Source organism: Tamandua tetradactyla, chromosome 7 (genome assembly GCF_023851605.1).
Source record: "Tamandua tetradactyla isolate mTamTet1 chromosome 7, mTamTet1.pri, whole genome shotgun sequence".
Taxonomy (NCBI): domain Eukaryota; kingdom Metazoa; phylum Chordata; class Mammalia; order Pilosa; family Myrmecophagidae; genus Tamandua; species Tamandua tetradactyla.
In genome coordinates, this window is record NC_135333.1 from 130,141,427 (window position 1) to 130,169,179 (window position 27,753).

At 34.2% G+C, this 27,753-nt stretch overlaps 1 protein-coding gene across 7 annotated transcripts in view; it reads left to right on the forward strand.

Moving 5' to 3' along the window:
- The window catches only part of MON2 (MON2 regulator of endosome-to-Golgi trafficking), a 156,693-nt gene that overhangs the window by 114,853 nt on the left and 14,087 nt on the right, over positions 1-27,753 (forward strand). For 5 of the 7 annotated variants that reach the window (XM_077111251.1, XM_077111252.1, XM_077111254.1 and 2 more), the window contains 7 exons: positions 429-1,057; positions 11,557-11,700; positions 12,315-12,332; positions 12,627-12,755; positions 18,760-18,950; positions 24,913-24,973; positions 26,100-26,223. In XM_077111251.1, the coding sequence (XP_076967366.1) occupies positions 429-1,057; positions 11,557-11,700; positions 12,315-12,332; positions 12,627-12,755; positions 18,760-18,950; positions 24,913-24,973; positions 26,100-26,223 (1,296 nt within the window). Of the gene's footprint in view, positions 1-428; positions 1,058-11,556; positions 11,701-12,314; positions 12,333-12,626; positions 12,756-18,759; positions 18,951-24,866; positions 24,974-26,099; positions 26,224-27,753 lie in introns of those variants that run through there. The other 2 variants (XM_077111258.1, XM_077111253.1) reach the window with 2 other exon arrangements.

The window sequence follows — 27,753 nt, forward strand, 5'->3', positions numbered from 1 at the left end:
AATATGTTTAAAAATGAAAATAGTCTTACTTAATCATTATAAAGGTAGAGGGATAGACCAAAGATATTATTACTGAAAAGCTTTTCCCTATCATAGGTTTTTCCTATTCTCATTGGCAGAAGTACTAAGAAATAGTTTAAATATCTGTACATATGTTTATAGAGTTTTGTTTGTAAAACCAAAACATTTTTTGATATACCCATTATCCTCTTCTTGGTGTCCTTTGTTCCTATATCTGAAAATATTTTACTGGATTTCTGGGTGTGATGATTTTAATTCCTATTGTTACTATTTTAGTACCTAATCTTTTATAGCTGTAGGAATATAAGCAGAAGAATAAAATAGGTACACTTAAAGTATCTCATATTAAGAGAAAATATAATTCCTTTTGTAGTGATAGGTTTTTCTTTTTCTTTTTCCTAATATAGGAGATTTTTCCAGAGCATGGGATGTTCTTCTTGACCACATACAATCGGCAGCACTCAGCAAAAACAATGAAGTATCTCTGGCTGCGCTGAAAAGCTTCCAGGAAATTTTACAAATTGTGTCCCCTGTCAGAGACTCAGAGAAGCCTGAGACTCCACCTGCAGTTAATGTACCTGTGCCTGTCCTTATAGGGTCCATATCAGGCCCTAGCCTGAGCAGACCATTTGTGAGAACAGATTCCATTGGAGAAAGACTTGGAAGATACAGTGGTTCTGAGCCACCCATAGTTAATGATGAGCTTGAAGATTTGAATCTCTGGTGGGCTGCCTGGAATACATGGTATAGAATTGGATCGGAAAGTACCAAGCCTCCTATTACTTTTGACAAACTGACTTTCATTCCCAGCCAGCCTTTTCTTACAGCTTTAATTCAGATATTTCCTGCTCTCTATCAACACATAAAAACTGGTTTCAACATGGATGACTTGCAGAAGTTGGGAGTCATATTGCATAGTGCTGTTTCAGTCCCAATAAGTTCAGATGCGTCTCCTTTCATTCTTCCATCTTATACTGAAGCAGTTTTGACAAGTTTACAGGAAGCTGTACTTACAGCTTTAGATGTTCTCCAGAAGGTAATATAATTTTAGTTGCTGTCTAAGCAAAATGCAAATAGTTTTCTGGTTATTTTTTTTACTTAGCTGTATGTATTTTGGGACAAAAATCTAGAATTTCAAGATGGTTGTGTCTATATACTTTGGGATGAAATTTCTATTGTCAAGATCCAGAGTTTTTGTTTTTTTAATGCAATTTTATTGAAATATATTCACACACCATACAATCCATCTAAAGTATACAGTCAGAGGCTCACAGTATCATAGCATACGTGTGCATTCATCACCACAATCAATTTTAGAGCATGATCATTACTCCAATAAAAAAAGGAAAAAAAAAAAGAAAACCCCAAACATCCCAGACTTCTTACTCCCCCCCTATTATTGAGCCCTAGTATTGATATGGTACATTTCTTACTGTTGATGAAAAAATATTAACATTTTAGTTAACTGTAGTCCATAGTTGGCAATAGGCACATTTTTTGCCACATACCACTCTATTATTAACTCCTTGAATTGGCATTTTACATTTGTTATAGTTCATGAAAGAATTTTTTTTGTATTTGTATTTGCACTGTTAATTACAGTCAACATATACCACAAGATTTGCTGTTATACAGTTCCATGATTTAACCTCTAGCTTTATGTCTGGTGACATACATTACTCTAAACTCCCCCTTTCAACCACATTCACACGCAATTCAGTTCTGTTAATTATACTCACACCTGAGATGTTCTGATAGATTTTAAAAGGTAATTCAATCCATTTTTACTCTTTTTAAGAAGCTGTCTTGTTTCTGTTCACTGGCATTTTTTATTTGTTCATTCAGCTCTTCACAAGAGAATACAGTATTTAGAATAACAACTTTAGGAAAGTATTTCTATGATTAGAAAATTCATAAGCAATGGTATGGTATTTTAGTATATTTTTCATCTATACTTAAATCTTCTATGTGATACATTCACATTATTTTCATCCATCATCAACTTAACAGTAATAGGGAAACATTTCCCCAGTTGTATTATTATCTTTTTGTTGTGTAACCAATTATTCTCAGAACTAGTGGCCCCAAACGATACATTTATTATCCCAATTATCTCCCTTTAGCATTGCTTGTAGGTAAGGTCTGGTGGTGATGAACAGGCTCAGCCTTTGTTTGACTGGGGTGTCTTAATTTCTCTCTCATTTTTGAAAGGTACAGAATTCTTAGTTGGCAGTTTTTTGCTTTCAGCACTTTAAGTATTTCATCTCACTGTCTTCTGCATGGTTTCTAATGAACAATTGGCACTTCATCTTAGTAGAACTCCCTTGTACATAACATGTTACTTTTTTCTTGGAGTATTCTGAACTCTCTTCTTATCCTTGGCATTCATCCAAGGTCTGGGCATGGTTCTCTTTGAGTTTATCCTATGTAGGGTTCATTAGACTTCTTGAAAATGCATATTCATGTCTTTTGTTGAGTTTGAGGACTTTCCAGCCATTAATTCTTTAATTATTCCTTTTGCCCCCTTTTCTCTTTATTCTCCTTCTAGGATTCCCATTATAATATACTAGTACACTTAATGGTATACACAGGTCTCTTAGGCTCTGTAGGTTTTTTCTGCTCCCTAGCCTGACTTGTTTCAATGGGCTTATCCTCAGGTTCACTAGTTCTTTCTTCTGCCAGCTTCAATCAGCTGTTGAATCCCTGTAGGGAATTTTCTCATTTCACTTATTGTGGTCTTTAATAGTATTTCTGCTTGGCTCCTTTTAAAAATCTCTGTCTTGAGGGGAGGTGCCAAGATGGTGGCTTAGCAAGGTGCACAATTTAGTTCGTCCTCTAGAACAGCTACTAAATAACCAGGAACAGTACAGAACAGCTCCTGGAGCCACGTCAGTGACCGGACACACAGCGTACCCCAGTCTGGACCAGCTAGACAAGCTGTGACACCCCCCCCCCCCAGAACCGTGAGTTCCCCAAGCCGTGGCAGCCGGCACCCCTTGTCCACAGGCTGCTTCCCAGAGGGGAAAGGAAAGGGACTTTACCAGCAGCAGGGGCTGAGCGCAACCAAGCTCCAATTGTGGAAGTAATTAACAAATTCTGACAACTAAAAATAGGGCCCCAGCTCAGGTTCACCTGGTCAAAGCACAGGTCACTCATTTTTGCCCCAGCACCAAGGGAGGCAGGGCTGATGGAAAAAGAAAAAAAGAAGAAACAGAGGTTTTTGTGGCTGTGTTTCTACAAAGGCTTGACCGCCTTTGGATACAGTGGCAGGGCTTCTCAGGCTACAACTGCCCCAGCATAGGCAGTAAAAAGCTTGTTTGAGGGCTTGTCTGGAGCCTGTGCCTTCCCCAGGGGAGGGGTGAAGCCCAACTCAGGTGGAATCGCTCCCTTAAGGAATTCAGGCACCAGAACTTGGTGATTTGAAGCCATTAAAACCAGCCTCTCCTCTGTCTCCACCACGCCCCCAAGGGAGAGTCTGCCAAAGTTAAAGGTACCACATCATCTTTTGCTGGTGGAACCTCCAGGCAGACAAGCTCCTCATACTCGGCAGGAAAAGAAAAACAGAGTCCAGAGACTTCAAAGGAAAGTCTTTCAACCTGCTGGGTCTCACCCTCAGGGAAAACCAACACAGGTGACTCTTTCCTCCTGACAGGAGGCCAGTTTGGTCTGGGAAAATCCAGCTGGGGTCTATAATACCTAAGTAGACCCTCCTAAGGGTGGGGGTGGGGGAAAGGCATCATACAGGCAGGGCAAGAAACAAGAAACAGGAACTGAAAAATTCTCCTCTGTTAAACAAAACCTAAGCTAGAGGTCCAGAAAAAGCTGAACTGAATGTGAAAGAACAGACAGACAACAAATTCATCCAGCAAGAAAACCCTAGGTAAAAGAAGTGAAAGCAATCTCCAGAATAAACTAATTAAGGTAATTAAATGCCTAGACACCAGCAAAAAAATAACAAATTACACTAGGAAAATTGAAGATATGGCCCAGTCAAAGGAACAAACCAGCCATTCAAATGAGATACAGGAGTTGAAACAATTCAGAATGTACAAACAGACATGGAAAACCTCATCAAAAATCAAATCAGTGAATTGAGGAGGATATAAAGAAGGCAAGGAATGAACAAAAACAAGAAATCAAAAGTCTGAAAAAACAAATCACAGAACTTGTGGGAATGAAAGTCATGGTAGAAGAGATGGAAAAAACAGTGGAACCTACGATGTTAGATTTCGAGAGGCAGAAGATAGAATTAGTGAACTGGAGGACAGAACATCTGAAATCCAACAAGAAAAAGAAAATACAGGGGAAAAAACGGAAAAATATGAGCAGGGACTCAGGGAATTGAATGACAATATGAAGCGCATGAATATATGTGTTGAGGGTATCCCAGAAGGAGGAGAAAAACTAATGGAGGAAATTATCACTGAAAATTTCCCAGCTCTGATAAAAGACTTAAAATTACAGATCCAAGAAGTGTAGCATACCCCAAAGAGAATAGATCCAAATAGACGTACTCCAAAACACTAATCAGAATGTCAGAGGTCAAAGAGAAAGAGAGGATCTTGAAAGCAGCAAGAGAAAAGCAATCCATCACATACAAGGGAAGCCCAATAAGACTATGCGTAGATTTCTTAGCATAAACCATGGTGGCGAGAAGACAGTGGGATGATATATGTAAGATTCTAAAAGAGAAAACCTGCCAACCAAGAATTCTATATCCAGCAAAATTGTCCTTCAAAAATGAGTGATAAATTAAAACATTTTCAGACAAAAAAATCACTGAGAGAATTTGTGACCAAGAGAAAGAAATACTAAAGGGAGCATTAGAGACAGATATGAAAAGACAGAAGAGAGAGGTGTGGAGAAGAGTATAGAAATGAAGGCTATGAGTAAAGGTAAAAAGAAGAAAATTAGAAATGACATATAAAATCCAGAAGGCAAAATGGTAGAAGAAAGTATTACCCATACAGTAATAACACTAAATGTTAATAGATTAAACTCCCCAATCAAAAGACATAGACTGGCAGAATGGATTAAAAAACAGAACCCATCTATATGCTATCTATAGGAAACACATCTTAGACCCAAGGATAAACATAGGTTGAAAGTGAAAGGTTAGGAAAAGATATTTCATGCAAATAACAATCAGAAAAGAGCAGGAGTAGCTATACTAATATCCAACAAATTAGACTTCAAATGTAAAACAATTGAAAGAGACAAAGAAGGAAACTATGTATTAATAAAAGGAACAATTCAGCAAGAAGACATAACAATCATAAATATTTATGCACCGAGCCAGAATGCTCCAAAATACATGTGGCAAACACTGAAAAGAGAAATAGACACATCTACCATAATAGTTGGAGACTTCAATTCCCCACTCTCATCAATGGACAGAACGTCTAGACAGAGGATCAATAAAGAAACAGAGAATTTGAATAATACAAAAACTCTGTCTCTTTAGTTAGATTCTCATATTGTTCATTCATTGTTTTTCTAATACCCTTTGGTTCTTTCTCTGAATTTTTCTTTATCTTCCTGAGTGTATTAAATATTGTTTTCTTAAAGTCTTTGTCTGGTATGTCCATTGTCTGGTATTCTTCATTGATGATGTCTGGATTTTTATCTTGTTTCTTTGGATGAGTCATCATTTCCTGTTTCTTTATTTGTCTTGTAATCTTTTATTATGCACTGTGCATTTTAATTTTTTTAAATGTAACTGAGACTTATTCCTGAGCTGTCTGTTCCTTAAGTTTGTGTACAGCTAATGATATAACAGAGATTTCCTTGAGTACCAGCAGCTAAACAAAATAAACCAGAGCAGCCTTTCACAGTGTTTGCAGATTGGCTCTGCTTTGGCTGGTGATCTCCTTCAGTTTAGCCCTCCTATCAAGATCAATCCAAGGAGAATGCATAGTGCCGGGTCCTCTCTGTCTTATGTGAGCTCTTTCTTCTCCTGTACTTGTGGTTGATAGTGGTCTTAGAAATTCCCTTTTATTTACGTGAATTCAAATTTCCTGTCTGCTCCCTATGAAATAGATTTTTTTTCCTCTCCTGGATATTCTGTTATATGACTTGCTTACTACCAAGGGTAATCCTTTGCCCCAGGGCACTTTGACATAATTGATTCTTACACTACTTTTAACTGTCTGTAAGCTGTTTGTGCCTGCAGTGCAGGTTGTGGGAAGGGTAAGCCTAGAGGAGTTTCCTGGTCACCACTGGCTATAGATTGGCAAGGACATCAGTAGTCATTTGCATAATGCAAATCATGTTTTCTGCTTAACTGCCTGGGTCATATCCAACTGGGAAGATGAAAACTTTCATAGTCAAAATGGTATTTCTGCTATACCATAGTATCTCTTAATTCCCTCTATTGGAAATCTAGCTGAGCAGTAATTCTTAGATTTATTTAACCTTTGTTGCATTGTACAGGGAAACAAAATATGGAGACACTTAAAATTTAAGAGATTTCATGTTTTTCATTTTGAAGAAAGACTTCTTTGTTGTTCTTCCTCAGTATCCTTATTTTTTGTAGGCCTTCAGGGTCACAGTATCTCTTGGCTCTCACTACTAGTTCCCAATCGGTTTGATTTAGCTATGTGTGCTAATTGATTTTTTTTTTTTGCCATCATGTTTTGTCATACATAGGGTACCTGGCAATTTGATTTTCTGCTTTCTATATGGGCTGTTCTGAGATCAGGAAATTGGGTCTGTCTTACTTGTTGCTGGTGTTAAAAAGTAAGATCGCTGAATACCACATCTGCCTCCATCACCAGCACTGCTGGGGTTGTACTCTAAGAGAATCCGTCACATTATGTGTGAATGTTGCCCTTGCAGTTGTGCAATGAAGCTCTGACTTCTTCTTAATACGGGCAGATTTAGATTTCTTAATCTCTCTGTAGTTCAGTTTCCTCATCTATAAAATGAAAATAAATCTACATTTTGCCTATTAAATGGGATAATATTTGTAAGGCTTTTAGTGCCTGCTATAGGTTAAACCTTAACAGATTGTTAGCTCTTCTTACTATCTTTTTAAAACATTTTTTACTGTGAAATATAACATGCGGAAAAATGATAGATCTCAAAACACATTCTAACAAGTAGTTATGAAACAGACTTCAAAGTATGCTATCTGTTACAGTTCCATAATTACAGATATTTCTTTCTAGCTGCTCTAAAACACTGGAGACTAAAAAGAAATATCAATATAATGATTCAGTAGTCATGCTCACTTGTTAAATCCTATCTTCTCTGTTACAACTCCTCCTTGTCATTTGATCCTCCTCCCAATCTTTAGGAATATTTGAACAGTAACCATTGTAACTTCTTCATGTTCAATAGGGGTTTCGATATTATGGGGTAGGGGGATGAAATTGGTTGATGTTCTTGGAAAAATTGGTACCTCTGAGTGTCAGGGCTTATCTGGCCTAGGAACAATCAGGAGGTTTTAGGTTTCTGAAAAATAAACTTAGTGAAACTATTATAGAACCTCAGATAAAGTCCTGGGTATCCTTTAGGGTTTTCAGGAATACTGTTGGTTAAGACCTGGCATACCATGGCAATTAGCAATATCTAGCCGGAATTTGCATAAGAATAACCTCCAGAATAGCCTCTTGGCTCTATTTGAAATCTCTTAGGCATTGAAACCTTATTTTCTTGCATTTCTTTTCCCTCTTTTGTTCAAGAAGGCATTGTCAGTTCCACAATGACAGGCCCAGGCTCATTGCTGGGAGTCATGCCCCATGTTGCCAGAAAGACTTATGTTCCTGGAAGTCATGTCCCATATAAATGAGTTTATTTGTAGAGTTGGGTTTAGAACGAGAGAGGCTACATCCGAGCAACAAAAGAGGTTCACTGGAAGTGATTTTTAGACATAACTATAGATAGACTTAATTTCCCCGTTATGAAATAAATTTCATAAGGGCAAGTCTCGAGATTGAGGACCTCACCTATTAATTTGGGAGTCTCTAAAGCTTGAGAGAGTATCAGGAATTTCCAAGGTAGGGAAATTTAATAGATCTATATATTTTTCTCTGGTCCTCAGGGGACTTTGCAAATCTTATTATCTTCATCAAGTTCTCTAGCAGAGTCCTTGCTATGTAATAAGCAATGGTGAATTATTGTTAAATAAGTTAATAAGAAAAACCTTAGACCTTGTCAGAAGTTAGTCATCCAATTTCTTTTCTTGTCTTCACATATACACTTTTCAAGAACTAATAGGAACTATTGTCTGTATTGTTATTGATTCTGAACTTTTGGACTAAAATCTGTAATCAGATTCACATTATAGTTTTTCTGATACACAATTTCAGAATATTGAAGAGATTCCAATGATAACTTTCTTAGCTGCAGTTATAAAGAAAATGTGGGCTCCATAGTATGCATTTTTAAGGTCCCAGAAATTCTTTTTAATCAACTGCTATTAAAACTATTCATAAATTTTGTGGGTTTTTTTTTTTTTCTGTATGCTGTATGGTGAGGGTCACATTTTATTCATTTTCCATGTGACTATCCCATTATCACAGCATCATTTGTTGATTTGGTTTTTTTGTGTTGATGCAGGGAGGAATACATTATCTGGGAATTGAACCCGGGTCTCCTACATGACAGATGAGAATTCTACCACTGAACTACCCTTGTACCTCAAGTTTTTTTTTCTTATAAAGGGTCATTGAAAATCAAAATGTGCCATCAAATTTATTATTCAGTGCTAAGATATTTCCAGAGAAATTGTGATGCTTAGTGTTCTAACGTATTCATCCAAGGTTTTTTCCTTTTTGATCACTGAAAATTGTTAAAAATCCACTTAGAGTAATTCATTCTCTTTTCATAGTAACTACTACTTGTTTATTTAGAAGAGTTAAAACCAGCAAGATGTTAAAAAAAGAAAGAAATGAAATTATAATAAGTAGTTAGTAAAGAAAAAGTTTGTGACTATAAACATTACCATCTAAGATTTTCCATTCACCATTTCTGGGAAAAATAACCAAATGCAAGAGGTGGTGTATATGTCTTTATCCTACCTTTTTGCATTGTAATTTTATGATAATCTAATTTGGATATAGGTAGCACTTTATTTACTTATCCCATGTTGTAAAATTTCACTTTAGACAATTCTATCTAAAACTTTAGTTATGGCTAAATCATGCATCCTCTCTGAGGGAAAATAAAACTTATTTATTATCTGTTAAGTTAAAAAGCCATTCTGGTTTTCCTTTTTATTAGATCTGTATAGTTAGGTTAATTAAACAATGATTTAGTTTTGTATTTAAGCTACAATTTATATAATTTGGGGTTGATGTTTATTTGCCTTCTCTTTTTTAAAAAAACTACTTTTATTTTTTGAATGTTTCGTTGAATCTATTTAGAACTTAATCACCCTGGCAATATGTATTTCCCTTAAAACACTACAAACAAATATACTAGAAGCACACCCTCTTTACTAGTTATTGTGAGATTCCTGTGTAAGTTAATCACATTTGTTAAAAAAAAAATTTAAAAGGCCGTTGATAGCATAAAATATAAATATTGTTTACCTCTTTTACTTAAAAAAATTAATGTAATTTTATTGAGATATATTCACATATATCATACAGTCATCCAAAGTGTACAATCGGTGGTTCACAGTATCATCATATAGTTGTGCACTCATCACAACAAGTTTTTGAACATTTTCATTACTCAAAAAAATAAAAATAAAAAAGTACACCCAAAATATACCATATCCCTTATTCCCCCCTCCCATATTTTTTGTCTTTATTTTCTTACTCATCTTTCCATACACTGGATAAAGGAGTGTCAGTCACAATGTTTTCACAATCACAGTCACACTGTAAAAGTTATGTATGTTATATAATCATCTTCAAGAATCAAGGCTAATGGGTCACAATTTAACAGTTTCAGGCATTTCCCTCTAGCTATTCCAATACTAAAAACTAAAAAGAGTTAGATAATACAAAACAACAGCCTCCAGAATGACCTCTTGACTCTTTTTGAAATCTCTCAGCAACTGAAACTTTATTTTGTTTCATTTCTCTTCCCCCTTTTAGTAAAGAAGGCTTTCTCAACCCCATAATGCTGGGTCCAAGCTCATCCCTGGGAGTCATGTCCCATATTGCCAGACAGATTTACACCCCTGAGAATTATGTCCCATGTAGGGGGGAGGGCAGTAAGTTCACTGTTGACTTAGAGAGAGAGACCACATCTGAGTTACAAAAGAGGTTCCCTCGGGGTGACTCTTAGGCATAATTATCAGTAGACTTAGCATCTCCTTTGCAGGAGTTAATTTCATAAGAGCAAGCCCCAAGATTGAGAGCTTAGCCTATTAAATTGGTAGTCCCTAATGCTTTCAAGAATACCTGGTATTCCCCAGGTGGGGAAGTTTAATACTTCCATATTTTCTCCAGTCCCTCAAGAGGGCTTTAAAAATACTTATTGATTTTCTGCCCACATTATTCTAAAATATGTAGCATCACACTAATCTGTACAAACCAACAAGATCTCACTCCCTATTCAAGGTTCCCTGTCGAAAAAACTGACCATACAAGTTAAATTAGATAGTGGTACATCTGTTTTAAAAGAAATTCTTTAAAATTTTAAATACCTTGTATTTTGGCTTAATATATGTTGAGGGTGGCCAAATGATTTCTGAAGCATGGAATAATTATGCTTTGTGTTTTGCCAAGCACAACTATATTTTAGACACTCCATAAATAATGTCCTTATTCTATAGGAAGAAGTTCTCTTCCTATAGAGAAGGAGTAAACACTGAAGAAAATACGAAGAGAAGACAAAATGTATTGTGAATAGGAAAAAATTTTAAAAATATAAGATTGATTTTTAAATACTTTAAACATATTTGAATTAAAATCTGTAATGTCAGGATATGCATTTTCTTTGTTTCTATCAACTTTTTTAACTAATAAATTTAAAGAATCTAGTTATTGTCCATTAAAAGGTTATTTTATTAAATTATATTAAACTGTATTTCTTTTCTTCTAAATCAAGCCTATATATTCAGATATGTTGGACATTAAATACATAATGCCTTTTAAAATAGTTAATGTATACATTTATTTTAGAAACTAATTTTCAGGATGACTTATTTTTCTCAAGTGTAATACACGATTATTTGTTAAAGTCAGTGGACCCAGCATGTTATAGAAAACATCTATTATTTCAGTGAACATTCTTAATGTATTAATATATTACTCAATAGATAACTTGACTATAGAACTTCAGAATGCCTGGGACTTTTCTTTAAGTGCCTGCTCTTTCTCCATTTGATTAAGTAATAAATCACGCCTTATATTAAAAAACTTTTTTCTTTTTAGCTGATTAGCACATTTCAGCCTACACTTTATCCAGTTATAGCTAAAATAATTTAAATGTTTCTCAGGGCTTATGAAAGATAGTACAATACTTATGTAAAATTGGACAGTTTTTAAGATTCTTTGGTTAAACAAATACATTTACAGTAAGAAATTTAAAGAAGTTCAGATTATATTTTCTAATGTTTGTATTTTGCTTTTATAGGCCATCTGTTTAGGACCAGAAAACATGCAAATAATGTATCCAGCTATATTTGACCAGTTACTGGCATTTGTAGAATTTTCCTGTAAACCTCCACAGTATGGACAGCTAGAAACAAAGCACATTGCCAATGCAAAATATAATCAGGTAATTTGCTATGTATATTTACTCTGCAAGATTTCATGGCTTATAAATAGTCATTTCCACTTAAAATGAACTTTATCACAGAATAAGAAAATTTTACTTCACAAACTTTCATATATCTGTTAACAGTTTAAGCTGAGCAGAAAATTTGGGAAACTATTTCTGTGTATATTTTCTTCCTGTTTATGACTTTCCTTATCCATGTGGTTCTCCAGTATATTACTTTGTGGTGTATCTTTCTTGAAAAATATAAGTTCCTTTTTTTTTTTTTTTGGCTACCCCATTCTAATACGAAATGGCTTCTAAATCCACAAGCCTTATTTTACCTAAAATAAATATTGACAATGCAAGATGCAGAAATCTGTATATACTGAATCGGCTGTCTACTACTGGTGTAAAATTAAGTTGGATTTTACATTTTAAAAATTTTATAGCAATAGTTGGCAAATTTTAACTTTGTTTTGGCTTAAAGGAAAGTAGATTTTTAAATGCATGCACATGCTGATTTTGTTCATTCAACATAAACATTATAATTTTACATCATCCAAAAAAAAAGTTTTAATATGTATTAACTTTTCTCATTCTATTTGTCTTGCAACACAATGGAATCACAATAGATCCAACTATTTGCACCGGTGAGTTAAATTTCCTAAATTGTCCTAACCTATAGGCAACAAATAAAGTACATCTTTCCCAGTTCTTGATAGAATTCTGTATGTGGTTTTTCTGAGAGTTCTAATTTTTGCCTGGCTGAAAATTATTCTTTTATGAAATACATATCTCTTTGAAAAGTTTGCATGTAATATAATCTCACCTAAAATCAAGACCTGAACTTTAAGACAAAGAAGTTTTCTTTTTGAAAACAATAGGGCTTCATTTAATCCCAGTTATTAATTTTTTTAACTCCATGTGAAAATATTGCTTTCTAGGCGGAATGGGTAGCCTTGAATTATGTACCATTTGCTGAAAAATCCTTAGAAGTGGTTGTGGATTTATACCAAAAAACAGCCTGTCACAAAGCAGTGGTGAATGAGAAAGTACTTCAGAATATTATAAAGGTATCTTTTTTTCCCCTGTTCTTTTAGTTGATGATGTCAGCATTATTCAAATTACTCCTTAGGTAATATGTTACAATTTTATTGAAACAAATGTTCTAGTTTGCTAGCTGCCGGAATGCAACATACCAGAGACAGATTAGCTTTTAATAAAAGGGGATTTATTTTGTTCGTTCTTCAGAGGAAAGGTGGCTAACTTTCCACTGAGGTTCTTTGTTACGTGGGAAGACTCAGGGTAATCTCTGTGGGCCTTCTCTCCAGGCCTCTGGGTTCCAACAACTTTCCCTGGGGTGATCCCTTTCTGCATCTCCAAACGCCTGGGCTGAGCTGTGAGTGCTGAGATGAGGTAGGCAGAGCTGCTTAGGCTATGCTACGTTGAGCTCTCTCATTTAAGCACCAGCCAATTAAGTCATTGCAGCAGGCACACCTCCTAGCTGACTGCAGATGTAATTAGCAACAGATGAGGTTCACATACCATTGGCTCCGTGTCCGCAGCAACAAAACTGTACCTTCACCTGGCCAAGTTGACAAATGAATGTAACTACCACACATGGTAAATGTAATTTATATTATTATTTGGAGTGACTTTTCTGCAACATCCATAAATTGTGTTCAGGCCATTTTTCTAAAGAATAAGGTTTTTTAAATGAAAAGTATTTAGAAATAAACATGCAAAAAATCTTGAATTTTGCAATCTAAGATGATGGAGATCTTGTTTGTTAAGACAATACTTCTCAAACTCTGGGGTTGATGAACATTCAGGGAGAAATTCACAGCATAGCCCATCAATTTAACTGATCATATGTACTGTCTTTTTTTAAGCCAGTTCCTTAGCATGTGGGCAGCCATTTTTTAAATTCATCTCTTTCTTAATCCTCCAAGTTCATTTCATGTTTTATTCTTCATTTGACCTTGCTCCTCTCCTAGCACATGGACACTTCTACTTTACTGAGCAAATAAAACTATCTTCCCATAAAGAAGAAAGCCTTTCTTTGTTCCATGGCTACTCCCTCTGTTTGCATCCATTTTTTCCTCTTTCCATCTTTTTTATTGGTGATTCTTTTCAGTTTCCTTTCAACATCTTACCCGTTAGCCTACAAAGATGGTTAAGTCATTTATACTACAAGAACTTACAACTGTAGTTTATACTATAAGAACTTTCAGCTGTACTACCTACTCAAATTGTAATCCTCTTTCAGCTTTCCTTTACTTCTAAATCCCTTTAAACATCTTGTGACCTTTACCCAGCTATCATTCTTAACCTGTTGCATATTAGCATGTTACTCTGTGGTAACTGCTTTCTTAAAGTTACAGAAAACTGAATCTCTACATCCTAGTTCTTTTTCTAATTCTTTATCTTCCTATAGCATGGTATTGTTTCTTACCTTCTTAAAATTTTCTTCCCTTGACTTTTGTGACACTTCTTTCTGTCCTTTACTACCTTCTCCAACATAAACTGTCCTCCCTGTCCTCATTTATCGAGTATATTTTTAAGCACTTTTATTACCAGGTACTTACTGACTAAATAGAGATTTATAAACAGGATAATCCTTACATTCAATAATTCAATTTAGGAAATATAGAAAGGCAAACAAATAGTAGCCGTACAGTATATTAAGTGCTAAGTGAAAACCACAGAGCAGAAGCAGCTTTACAGCCAGAAACACTTGGCTTAGAATATTTCATTGCTGTTTACTTTCTGCTCCATGAGTTTGGGTAACTGGGCCTGACAGTGTTTCTCAACTGTAAAATAAGGGTAATACCAATATCATTTAACATTTCTTAACTATGAGAGAATCAAATGACATACCGCATTTAATGATATTTGCCAAGTAGTCAGTGCTGAATAAAAAGTTAGTTCCCTCACAGACAAGGAAGTAACTCACTGCCTAGGGGATTTTGGCAAGGATTAACAGAAATGGCATTTGATGCTGTCCATCAAGGAGTAAGAGTTTGCTAGTAATAGGGGGATAGATGCCTTATAGGTAGATTAAGCAGTGTCAAACTCATGGTATATTTTCAAGAAATATTGAGAACTTTATTGTAAGGAGGTGCAGGGTCTGGAATAACTATGAAAGGATAGCTGTGGTTCTTACAAGCTATCATAGGGAATCAGACTTTATTCTTTAACCAATGACGCACTTAACAATGAAAAGTGACATGAATCATTTGCATTTTTAAAGAAATTAAATAATCCCTCTTTTGGATTCCCATCAACTTTGTTGATGCCACTTGTTGCATCGTATTGTGATTAATTAGAAAAGGCTTGTTTCCTTTCTCACAAATAGTGAACTTTGTGAGGGTGTGATATAGTTTGCTAAAGCTGATGAAATGCAATGTACCAGAAATGAGTTAGCTTTTATAATGGGGATTTATTACTTTGCAAGCTTACAGTTTTGAGGCTGTGTAAATGTCCAGATCAATGCATCAGCAGGTGAAGCTTTCTCTTTGAAGACTGGCTACTGGTGATGCTCAAAGCACATGGTGATATCTACTAGTCTCTCCCTTCTCTCCCAGGTTTCATTGCTTCCAGTTTCTGGCTTCAATGACTTCCTCCCTGTTTCTGTGGTTTCTCTGTTTTCTGCATTTTCTTCCCTTCTCAGCTTCTCTGGGGCTTTTTTTCTGTGTGTTCTGTCTGTCTTTTATCCCCTTATAAATGTCTTCAGTAAGGGGTTTAAGACCTACCTTGAATGAGTGTGTCACATCTCAAGTTAAAATATCACTCACCAAAAGATCCTACTTACAGTGGGTTCATAACCACAGGAATGAATTAGCTTTAAGAACATGATCTTTTCTGGGGTACAACTAGCATCAACCCATCACAAGATGGGAACCGAATTTTCCAGTTCAGCATACATTTACTGTTTACCTACTGTATGCCGGTCTGTGTATTAGGTGCTTAAACATTTTAAAAAATAAATTTAATGGATCTGCTGTGTTTAATGTTCCCTTGGATTCAGTAAAACATTAATTGCAATAGTAAAACCATACTTTTCTTTTAAATAACCTTGAATTATAAAATGTTAACTCAAAATGGCCTTTCATTATTTAATATTCTTTTGCCTCCAAATTACATACAGTCAAGTGCAGACTAGCTTTAACGATAAAAGGGGATTTATTATAGTACTTAACTGAAATTAGGAGATAGAAAATTTAGAGACAAAAGAGGGCTTTGGGATTGGTTGATCCATTGGTTCAGCAGTGTCATCAAAAAGCAAAGTTCATTTTCCCTACTCTGCTTTCCAGGGATTGACTGTGACCTATGTTTCTTCTCATACTTGTAGGCCAATAACAGTTGGATTATGTGTCTAGTAGGGATAAGAGTGCTTCTATCAGATTGTTCTTTGTAAATTCCTAAAATTAACCTTAAGTAAGCCAGCACTAGTACCATGCCTACTGTTGAAACAGTGATTATGGCCAGTGTAATGGTGTAGGTTGATTGGCTTAGTAAGCTGACCGTCTCCTTACTGAATTCCCAAACTGGAAGTAGGGACAGCCTCCCCTCAGAACACATGGGTTGTGTGAAGGCGGAAGAAGGGGAAAGGGATAGACTAGATTCTGGATAATCTGAAATCATGCTAATATGTAATGGTTCAAGCATTTACTTTGTTTGAACACTTGGTATATGTTTACTCAGTAATAATTTGGGTGGAGAATGATGAGGTTAGGCTTTATATTCACTCTGTAACTGAAATATGAAAATTTATCTCCTATGTTCTTTCTCAGACTAGGATTTATATATAAAAGCAAAATTTTTACTCTGTTGCACATTGTCTGACAGTATGCCCAAACCATTATTTATGGGATTCTGGGATAGCTCAAACATCTGAGGTTTGGTCAGTCTAGTCTTCTAATTGCTGGATAGAACTAGTATGATTCAGAAGAATCACCAGGTTAGTTCTTTTAATAATTAACAGCAAACTGTCTTAAAAGATGATCAATTTTTAAGTGTCCCAACATCCTAGTCACTCACAATACATAGCTCAGATGCTCTACTCTTGTACCCTCTTTAAATGGTCAAAGATAAATAAAGATGATGTTCTTGAATTATCAATTTTACTAAACTATTTGGAAAAAGAAAAATAGTTAAAATATTACAGAGTTGAATATAAAATTCAAAGAATTTGAGATAAAAAATAAGGCTTCAAAGTAATGCTACTTTAAGCTGTGTTTACCCTAACATCTAGTAGAAAAATATTAAGCAGTATTGCTCTTTCTTTCTTTTTTTTAATTTTTATTAAGAAAACCAATTAATATACAACACGAGCATTCTTAACATATGAACATTCCATACTTGGTGTGCAATCACTGGCTCACAATATCACCACATAGTTGTATATTCATCACCATGATCATTTCTCAGAATATTTATATCACTCCAGAAAAAAGAAGCAAAAAGAAAAGGCTCATACATACTATACTCTTTACCCCTCCCTCTCACTGACCACTGGTATTTCCTTCTACCCATTTTATTTTAACATTCATTCCCCTATTATTTATGTATTTTTAATCCATATTTTTTACTCATCTGTCCATACAATAGATAAAAGAAACATCAGAACAAGGGTTTCACAATCACACAGTTACTTTGTGAAAGCTGTATCATTAAACAATCATCTTATGGTTACTGGAACACAGCTCTACAGTTTCAGGCACTTCCCGCTAGCCTCTCTAATACACCTTAAACTAAAAAGGGGTTATCTGTATAATGCGTAAGAATAACCTCCAGGATAATCTCTTTACTCTATTTGAAATCTCTCTACCACTGACACTTTATTTTGTCTCATTTCTCTCCCTTTCAGTCGAGAAGGTTTTCTCAATCCCTTTATGCTGAATCCCAGCTCATTCTAGGATTTTTGTCCCACGTTGCCAGAGTATTGTTCTTTCTTTAATGGGAGAACCATATTAGCCAAATTTCTGTTAGGAGAACTATGGCAGGAAGTTCTAAATTCAGCACATCAAGTTGAGGAAAGCTGCAAAACTGTAACGTTCCTACTCTGAATTTCTTAGGTAATATCGCTATTTTTTATAATGAGAAATTGAGGTTAAAAAGGTTGGTACTGGGTGGTGCGATAGTGGCTCAGTAGCAGAATTCACGCCTGCCGTGCCGGAGACCCGAGTTCAATTTCCAGTGCCTGCTCATGTGAAAAAAAAAAAAAAAACAGGTTGGTACTTATTCAGGGTCATTGTTTTTAAGATGGAGACAGGATTTTAGAATTTATCTTTCTACTCTCGTGCAAGTTTCAGCTAGATATTGTTAATTGCCACAGTTTGCCAAACCTCAGCGAACATCATTCCTGTTAACCCTAAAGAACACTTAGGGCTCTATCTGAGATTCTACAGAAGTTTCATGCCCTGTGTTTACTTCCCAGAAACCTATAACTTCCAGGCAATTCCTAGGCCAGAAAAATCCTAAAACCCAAAAAGGCCAACCTCTCCAAGAATATCAACTAATTCCATCCCCCTGTTCTATATTGTTGATACCCCTTTCCAACATGAAAAAGTTAGAATGGGCATAGTCCAAATATCCTTAAAGATTGGGAGAAGGATCAAAGGAGAAGGAGGAGTTATAACATAGAAGATAGGATTTAACAAATGAGTATGACTGCTGAATCACTATATTGATATTTCTTTTAGTCTCCAATGTCTTGGAGCAGATAGAAAAAAAACCTGAAACTGGAATTGTAACCCATGCCAAACTTTGAAATCTGTTCTGTAACAATTTGTTACAATGGACTTTGACATTTATTGCTTTTTTGTATGTATGTTATAATTTACAATTAAAGACATTAATGTATATGCATATATATCTTCCTAGGTAGCAGAATTTGAGGACCCCGTCTAAGAAGTGCTCTTTCTGGAAAATAACTTTCTTTTTAAAATGAAGATGCCTATGCTGTTATGTTTTTCTTTCTGCTATAGTTTTTATGTTTTTTTTTTAAGTAACTATGATGGTATTGTATGATTTAATTATGTATTTATTCTTAAACTGTCTTTATTTTCATAGACTCTTAGGGTTCCTCTCAGTTTGAAGTATTCCTGCCCTTCTGAAAGCACATGGAGACTAGCAGTGTCTTCTCTCCTCAAAGTTCTTTCTATTGGACTACCTGTTGCCCGGCAGCATGCTTCTTCTGGAAAATTTGATAGCATGTGGCCAGAACTAGCTAACACTTTTGAAGACTTTCTCTTTACTAAAAGGTATACTCATTCATTTTTAAAAGTAGGACAACCTTTTAAGAAGTGATGTATTATATCTGCATGTGTTCTAAAAACAGTATTTTTATTTATCTTTAATAAATTCATTTATTAAGATTCATTTATTAAGATTATTAAGATTATTAAAATACAACTGTATTAGCCATGTACCCACCAGGTACATTATCTAGAGTGATGAGATTTTTGCTCTTTAGAGTGTTTTGATTGTGAGGCAGAAATTTTATGTATAAATCCATATGAATGCATCATATTTAAGGAAACATGATATTATCTTAAGCTAGGAAGATCCAGTTTTTACTCTGATGCCCATTTGGCATTAAAAGATGAAAACAATTTCAGAAAATCATTGTATTACCAGAATAAATAAGATCAGTGATGTTAATCAAGCCTCTTAAGATACTTGTGTTGGTGAAGAAGAGGAGCAGACTCATATGATGTCTAACTTAGAGCTTATGTTAAGGATGCTATTTTGACCCCTCACTAAGCCTGAGAAAGTAGTTGGAACACAGACTAAATTTTGGATAAGGAATCTGCTGAAGTTCATCTAAAGCTGTGCTTGCTGTCCAGTGCAATAGTCCCTAGCTACAAGTGACTAATTAAAATTAAACTTTAAGGATGGGCGGTGTTGGCTCAGCAGGCAGAGTTCTTGCCTGCCATGCCAGAGACCCGGGTTCATTTCCGAGGGCCTGCCCATGCAAAAAAAAAAAAAATTAAACTTTAAGTAAAATTAAAAATTCAGTCCTTTATTCTTACTAGCCATATGTGGCTTCCATATTAGACCATGTCGGTTATTGAGCATTTTCATCATCACAGAAAGTTCTGTTGGACAACGCTGATCTAAGTAAGACAAAATACTTTATTGAAGACGGACTCATCTGTAGGATCTGTAATAGCCAGGTAGTCCTCATTCCTCCTATCATCTAATTCTCTTTGTGCTATAGTAGTGAAATTCTGTGGCAACAAAGATTTTTCTATTTTTATTTCCATTAAATATTTTTATACTGTAAAAAGATAAATTTATCATACACTGCTATGTAGTTGAAATCATTTAAAAATATGAACTTGATATACTAGAGGAGAAAAAACTACATTGGCACATTAATAATAATCACATGAGGCCACAATGTTTATCTTTCTAATATAGTTTAGTTATTCAGTAAAGAAAATATTAGCGTGCAGTAGTGTTAACTTACATTTTTCTTTCTAGAAGCTTATCTGATATTTCAGAATTGGAAATAATGACATGTGATCCCAGTTTCTCTTTCTGCAAATGGTCAGGCTTTGTTTTGCTTTGTTATATAGTTTTTATATTTTTCATTTCTAGAAATTTTATTGGTCCAATGCAAGCATACTTGTTATGTTTACAGGAACATTATAGGGGCTCACAAAACATATTCAAGTAAATCACATTTTCCTCTTTAAAATAACCCTGAAAGTTTGAGTTCCTTTGTACTACCTTCAGACCCTTAATCACTATATTAATTTTTATACAGGACATAGATTTAGAAATTTAAACTTATTTTTTCCCAAGTATCTGTCTATATTTATATGTCTCTATTAACAATTTAAATGAGCTTTAGGTCACTTGTTTTGCAATGAGTAAAATTTAGGAATCTCTCTTCTGATGGCTGAGTCTGTCCTCCATCTTCCTTTTTCTTGAGTTTTTTATTGAACATTCTTCATTTTCCAAATTTGATCTTATTTTATTAAATTCAGTTTTATGAAGGTTTTTTTTTTGTTGTTGTTGTTGGCTTTTTGGTACAGGAAAACAGTCAATAAAGCCCAAGGCCTGATAATAGATATTTTGCATTTTATATAATTCTTTAATGCAGTTTTAGTACAGTTTCATTAACAATCTTTTGCCCAACTGAGGCCCTGTTCACATTAAAAATCTGCATATATTGGATTGTGTTGAAAATACATTGCCTGTAAAGCAACTAGCATAGCAGATTCGATCACTAAGTGAGGAGCCTCCCTGGAATCAAATCCCAGCTCTACTATTTTCTAATTGTGGTATTTTGAACACAAATACATTTCAGTGATGCATTTTCCTCATCTATTAAATAGGCATAATATTGTTATATAACTCCTTTGGTTATTATAAGGACTAAATCACTTAAAATAAGTTGAATGCTTTGAATAGTGTCTGACATGCAAGTGCTTTAAAAATGTTTGCTACTGCTATTATTATTGTTGCTATTTCTTTTCCTCAGGACAAAGTGACATTATCTTTATCCTTTCCCCATGAAGTAATCATATTTTAAAGCCCAAAACTCCAAATAACTGGGAATAGGAAATTTGCCTCTAAATTCAGGACTGTTTTCAATGACTAGAAAGTAACGATTCTAAATTCCACTGTCAGGTAACACGGAGTTAGTGCTCTAGTTGTAGTCAGAATATTCTAGTTATGAATTTAAGCCTTCTACATTGAATAGTAGGAACATACCCTAGATTGAGAATCAGGAGACCTGTGACCTAGCCTTATCTCTCCCACCTTTCTGTCAACCTTGAACTGGTCATCCTTTCCTTATTTGTAAGACAAAAGAGTTGATTGGACTAGTTTTAAAGTCTACAATTATTTATGTATTTTGACTTGGTTTTTTTTTTATATGTGTTGCCTTTGTAAACATTTATTGGAAGTATATTACAATTACTTGATGTTTTTAATCAGTGTTTTTAACTAAACAACTTGTGGATAAATCAGATTTATAGTTTTATTTCATAGTTCATAAAATAGTTTTGAGACTCATATTGAAAGCTTTTAGCAGTCAGTTGATGTTGGAAAATTCAGTGCTCAGTAAGAGGACTTAAAAACCATGTAGATCTTTTCAGTTTCATGAGAAGATTTTCTTTTTGTTTTTTGACTTCCAAATAACAGATTACTCTGGAGGTCATAAACTGTTAGATTTTAAAATTTATTTTATGTCACATATATACTGTGTTCCATAACTGAAGTTCATCATTCCTATTTGAACATTAGGGAGAGTATTTTGGGAATGTTGTTTAGAATAAGAATAATTGTTTGTAGATAATAGTATTATTTGAGTATCCTTTATATTGGTACATTTTCAAGCCCTTTTACCGATAATACACTCTAAGATCCTATGAATAAACGTACTTTTCTTTACCATTTCCCAACTTTTTTGGCCTACAAGCTGCTTTGGCAAGTCAGTAAACTAATGAAGAAAATACAAATAGAATGAAAAATTGGGGTGTCATAAGTAAATATGAAGAAAGAGAAAAAGGGAACACAACATTGAAAAACATCAGGACTGTAATCTGGCAGACACTTGAGGTCTGCTAATAATTCACTCAGGAATCCTTTGAGTACCAAAACAGGTACTTTTCCTTTAGAAGATACATTGGGTTAGTGGGAATTCATACAATTAATGGCCTGTGTACCTTACATTTTAAATCGTAGAGTATTATCCAAGAGAATTGAAGACTATGTTCAAACAAAAGCTTGTAAATGAATAATCATAGCATTATTCATACTAGCCCAAAAGTGGAGACAACCCAAATGTCCATCAACTGGTGAATAAATAAATTAAATGTAGTGTATCTGTACGGTGTAAATTCAGATATGAGAAGGAGTGAAGTACTAATTCCTGCAACATGGATGAACTTTGAAAACATCCTAAATAAAAGTCAAACACAGGGTAGTTCAGTGGTAGAATGCTTACCTTCCATATGGGAGACCCGGATTCAATTCCCCCACCATGCACCACCCCAAATAAAAGTTGAACACAAAAAGCCATGTAGAGTGTGTTTCCATTTACATGAAGTGTTCAGAATAGGCAAATCCATATAGGGGTATAGGGAGGGAGAAATGGGGAGTGACTGCTAATGGGTACAAGGTTTCTTTTTGGGGTGATAAAAATATTCTGGAATTAGATAATGGTGATGGTTGCATGACCTTGTGAACATAATAAAAACCGCTGAATTATACTTTTAAAAGGGTGAATTTTATGGTATATGAATTATCTCTTAATAAAAAATATTTTTAAACATACTATACTGAGAAGTGATGAAAGTACAAATAATACTTTATCAGTTTGAAGGCTCTTATTTCAAATAAGTAATCAGAAAAAGAATTTTTAAAAATCACTAAGTACTATACTCCTCAAACTTAAGAGAATTTAGGGATCATATGTGGCTCACGTACCTGCAGTATTGGTCACCTACCTTTATAATTTATAGGTAAAATCTGCTAATCACCAGCAATTTTTAGAGCTCAACCAATGTTTTTTGATGTGCTCAAAATATCTGCTAAGAATGCTAGCTATAAATTAAAATAAATAACCTTTAGTTTGGGTTCTAGGATTCGAATACGCAGCCTATCCACTGTCAAATGACTTCCTGATCTTTATGGATCATTGCATTTAGGAGTGAACCTTTGAGTTTTTAGCTTTGTATGCTATTTTCTTCCCTCTTCACAAATAACACTCTATTAAGTGTTTATACGATACCAGTAATACTGATATTAACATGGTTCCTAGTAAGTTTTTTTTACCTGTTAACGTTTAGTTACCACTACCACCATCATAACAAATCTTTTAGTGTTATTGAACATTTATATTCTTGTTTGTAAATTAAACACAACTTTAATCTCAGAGATACAGCAGGACCTTCTGCTTTGGTGGTAGTGGTTGTGAAATTCCTGTTGTTGTCAGGTATGGATATATATCTTTAAAATTTTGCCTCTAATTTCTACAACCAGATTACAGAGTAAGCCTAGGACTTGTCCACCAGAATGTAAGTTCCTTATGAGAAAGAAACTGGGTCCATTGTTCTCAGCTGGACCTTAAAAACACCAAGAATATAGTGTCTGATGATCAGGTACTCACTCAGTAGATATTTGTTGAATGAAAAATATCCAAACCAAGTTCTGGTGCCGATAATATTGTGTGTATGTGTTGAGCATGTATGTATTTTAATACTTATAAATGAATAAACCAAATAATACCAAATTAACAGAAATAAACCCTAGATACAAAAACATCTCTAAGCCTAAATTGATAAGATTATAAAGAAGAATTTAAGCTCCAATATCATATAAGTCAGGGTTCAAGTTGTGGCCTTGCCATTTACTTGTACAGTGTTTTTGGGCATAATATTCTGAGCTTCAGTTTCTTCTTCCATCAATTGTGTGATCATAATAATACTTACCACAAGGGGATGCTGTGGGACCATGTCAGATAATACAAATAAAGCATCGAGTGCTGGCTCTCGAATTTTAGCTGCCTTTATTAATATTGTACTAATTATTATCATACTATTCTACCTATGTTGAGTAGTCAATATCCCACTGATTTTTACATTTAATACCATTTTGCTGCTCACTCTTATTAAGAACCATGGGGTTTTTAATTCACCTTGGTACTCTCAGAATTGTTGATTTCCTCTGCTCTTGCTAGAAAAATGTTCTGCTTTATAAAACGTCAGTCTCCTTTTCAGATGTTCTCTGTCTTTTATTATAAGGATCCTTTAATACTTTGTATTTATTGCAAATTAATGATTAATGGTCTGTCTCTGAGTGAATAATTCAGCAACTTGACCGAGGCTTTCTTAAATCACTGGCAACATAAATGAACTCAAATATAATCACAGTAGTAATTTTTGCCATAGCTATAGACAATGATAATATCCTTACCTTCCACATTTTTTCATTTATAATGCCAAAAGAGGTTTAGTTCTACAGATTTTATTTAGTTCAGATTGGACCAAGGGTTTTTGTAGTTGCAGTTTCATGTTTGTAATCAGAATAATCATTTATATCAATGACTGTAATCGAATATATTGTTCTCTTACAAAACAGATAATGTCCTAAACTGGGTGGAAAAATGTAAATTTTTGTCATTTGAATGCTATTTATCTGTTTTCTTTGTATATTTCCAGGGACTATTTCACCTATAAAAATGAAGTATTTTGTTTATTTTTTTAGCATACCTCCAGATAATCTCTCTATTCAAGAGTTTCAAAGAAATGAAAGTATTGATGTGGAGGTGAGGAAGCTGTTTAAAACATTTTCCTGTGACCATTGTGAAAACCAAGTAGTAGAAATGTTGATAATATAAAATTGCTAAAAGAATAAAGTAAAATAATAGGATTGAACTTGAAAACATTAAAACTCTCATAAAAGTTAAAAGTCAATTTAAATTGACTTTAAATCATTGACGTTTTAAAAATGACTTCCATAGCTTTATTATCATATTTTGCTGTGTGCGTGATGTGTAGGTACTTAGATGATTGTGTCCATTTAATAATTTTAAAAAACAGAGTCAGTGAAATAAATCCATCAGTCATTGAGAGGTATTTGAGAACTTACTCTGCAGTTTGGCAAATCAGGTGTTTTTGTCACAAATTAATCAATAGGTTGCTTAGATTTTTCCATTTTTAACTAGTGGGAGCTATAAAATCTAGATTTCTTGAAGCAATTTGGAGTGTTTTTTAGAGAATAAATTTTGAGAATTATAATGGGATTTGAATATGTAGTGATTTGGTTATGTATTTTTCTATTATTTGTGGGGAGTAGCTTGTTTTGTTTTTGTTTCCTTTAAGTGTGAGAGGGGAACTTTTAAGTAAATCAGATAAAATCAAATTTAAAAGCATAAGGATCATCTTACAGATACGGAATACTGTCTCATGTACTATTACTGTATTACAACTCTTGTGAACATTTCTTTTTCTTCAGAGGGCAAAATAACACTTATAAAAATGAATGTAACTTTACTTTCTCTTATAGCTCATACTTTCTGGTTATAAAAAGGTGATTTAAATCTTATTCTTAATCCTATTTTGTTCTAACATGGGTGGGGGTGACAATATGCTGACTATTTTTCTCTAGAAGATTATTTACATTTACCATGTTGAAGATCAACATTTGTCAAAATGGTTGAATAGTGAACAGTTTATAGTATTGACTAACATAATAAAATTGCTAAGACACATGAGGGAAGCAGACTGGTAGTCATTTTGTATATTAACATTAATATGTTCATGAACTTCTCTGAAGGAAGGTTCTCTAATTCTTTTTTTTTTAAAGAAATTTAAATTTTAATATAGAAATTTTTATTTGAGTCAATCTCTCTCAAGAAAAAAATGAATTTGAATTTACTTCTTTTGTTTTAGGTAGTTCAGCTTATCAGCACTGAGATACTACCTTATGCCAATTTTATTCCCAAGGAATTTGTTGGTCAAATAATGACTATGCTTAATAAGGGCTCAATACATTCTCAGTCATCTTCATTTACAGGTATGTTATATTAATGATTTTTTTTAAATATTAGTAAGTATCGAAGCACTTTTTAAGATGCTGGTGTGGAAATGTCTTATCGTGTAATTGGGGTAAATTTGAATTTGAGAATGGTAATTTTTAGGAATATGATATAGAAATTAAGCTTTATAAGAGGAAAATATAATGAATATTTCTGACTGTAGTCATATTTATACACCTTGATGAATTAAATTGCAAAACATGTGTGGACTCCACTTCATTGCAGGTTAACATCTTGCTGGTTTTGTGAAATTGTAGATTATTGGGAAACAGTATAAGTGTAGAAAAAAATGAGTGTGTATTCTGCCACTTAGTAGTGGGAGTAGTTTCAATTTTGTCATATGAAGATATTAATACCTGCCTTTCAGGACTAAAAATTGCAGTTAGTCCATTAAAAAAAAAGATGCCTTAACACTTGTTGAGGGAACTTACATTTAGTGAATGCTTACTATGTACAAGGTATTGTGTTAAAAGTATGTTATCTCATTCCTCACATATTTGTGAGGGTGGGTATCCCCATTAGACAGAGTGGGGAAAGAGTTTAGAAAAGTTGGAAGAAAGTGCCTAAGATCCTTAAGGCTGGAGACCAAAATCCCTACTTAGAGAGAAGTATGTGCTTCTTTTCATTATATCATGCTGACTTATTGAGAGAAGGTATATAAGTTAATTTTTGCCATAATTTCTCTTTGTAAACCTGTGATCATTTAATTCTGGCATCATAATGTGATTGTCTGTGGGTTGATTAAAATTATAAGTTTGTACCATGCAGATCCTTAATCCCTGGAATTTACCAGAGCCCTGACTAACTTCTGCTACTAAACTGTGCTGAGCACTTCGGTACCCCATTAAAAAGTAGTTATGTACACAGATTGGCCACTAGATGTCCCTTATACTGTTTAATCCATACACTAGCTCTTTTTTCCTAGCCCAGGCAATTTTAAAAACTGGTATGGTAAAATATGGATTTAACAAGCAAGATAATCTCAGAGAAATATTGTACAAGTCTGCTTTTTCAACCTTTTATTGACTATATTAAATTTAAAAACATAGATAAATTTTTATAAAACACACATTAAGAACAAAATTCACAAGTAGGTGTAAATATCCTAAGCTAAATAAGGACTATTGAGGGACCATGTATACTTTTTCTAAAAGTTTTCTGATATATCTGTCCATTTATAGTATTAAATGTGCCAAGACATGGAAGATATGTGTACATTCTTCCAGTGGCTAAGCCAGGGACACAAAGTTCTCAACCTTATTTTAGAGATCGCTTTAAAATATACGTACAAAGCCATTCCTTGTTAAACAAGACCAACCTTTTCACACAGAAGTTCCTATGATTAGTTTAGTTTCCCATTCTCTATGATCTGACAACTGAATCAGGCATTTGAAGAAATCCTCCTTAATCAAAAAGAAAAACCAAAACAAAAGAAGGGGTTAATTAAAGTGGAAGGAAAAAGATACAATGCAGAGCCATAGAAAATGTTATATACATTAATAAAATTA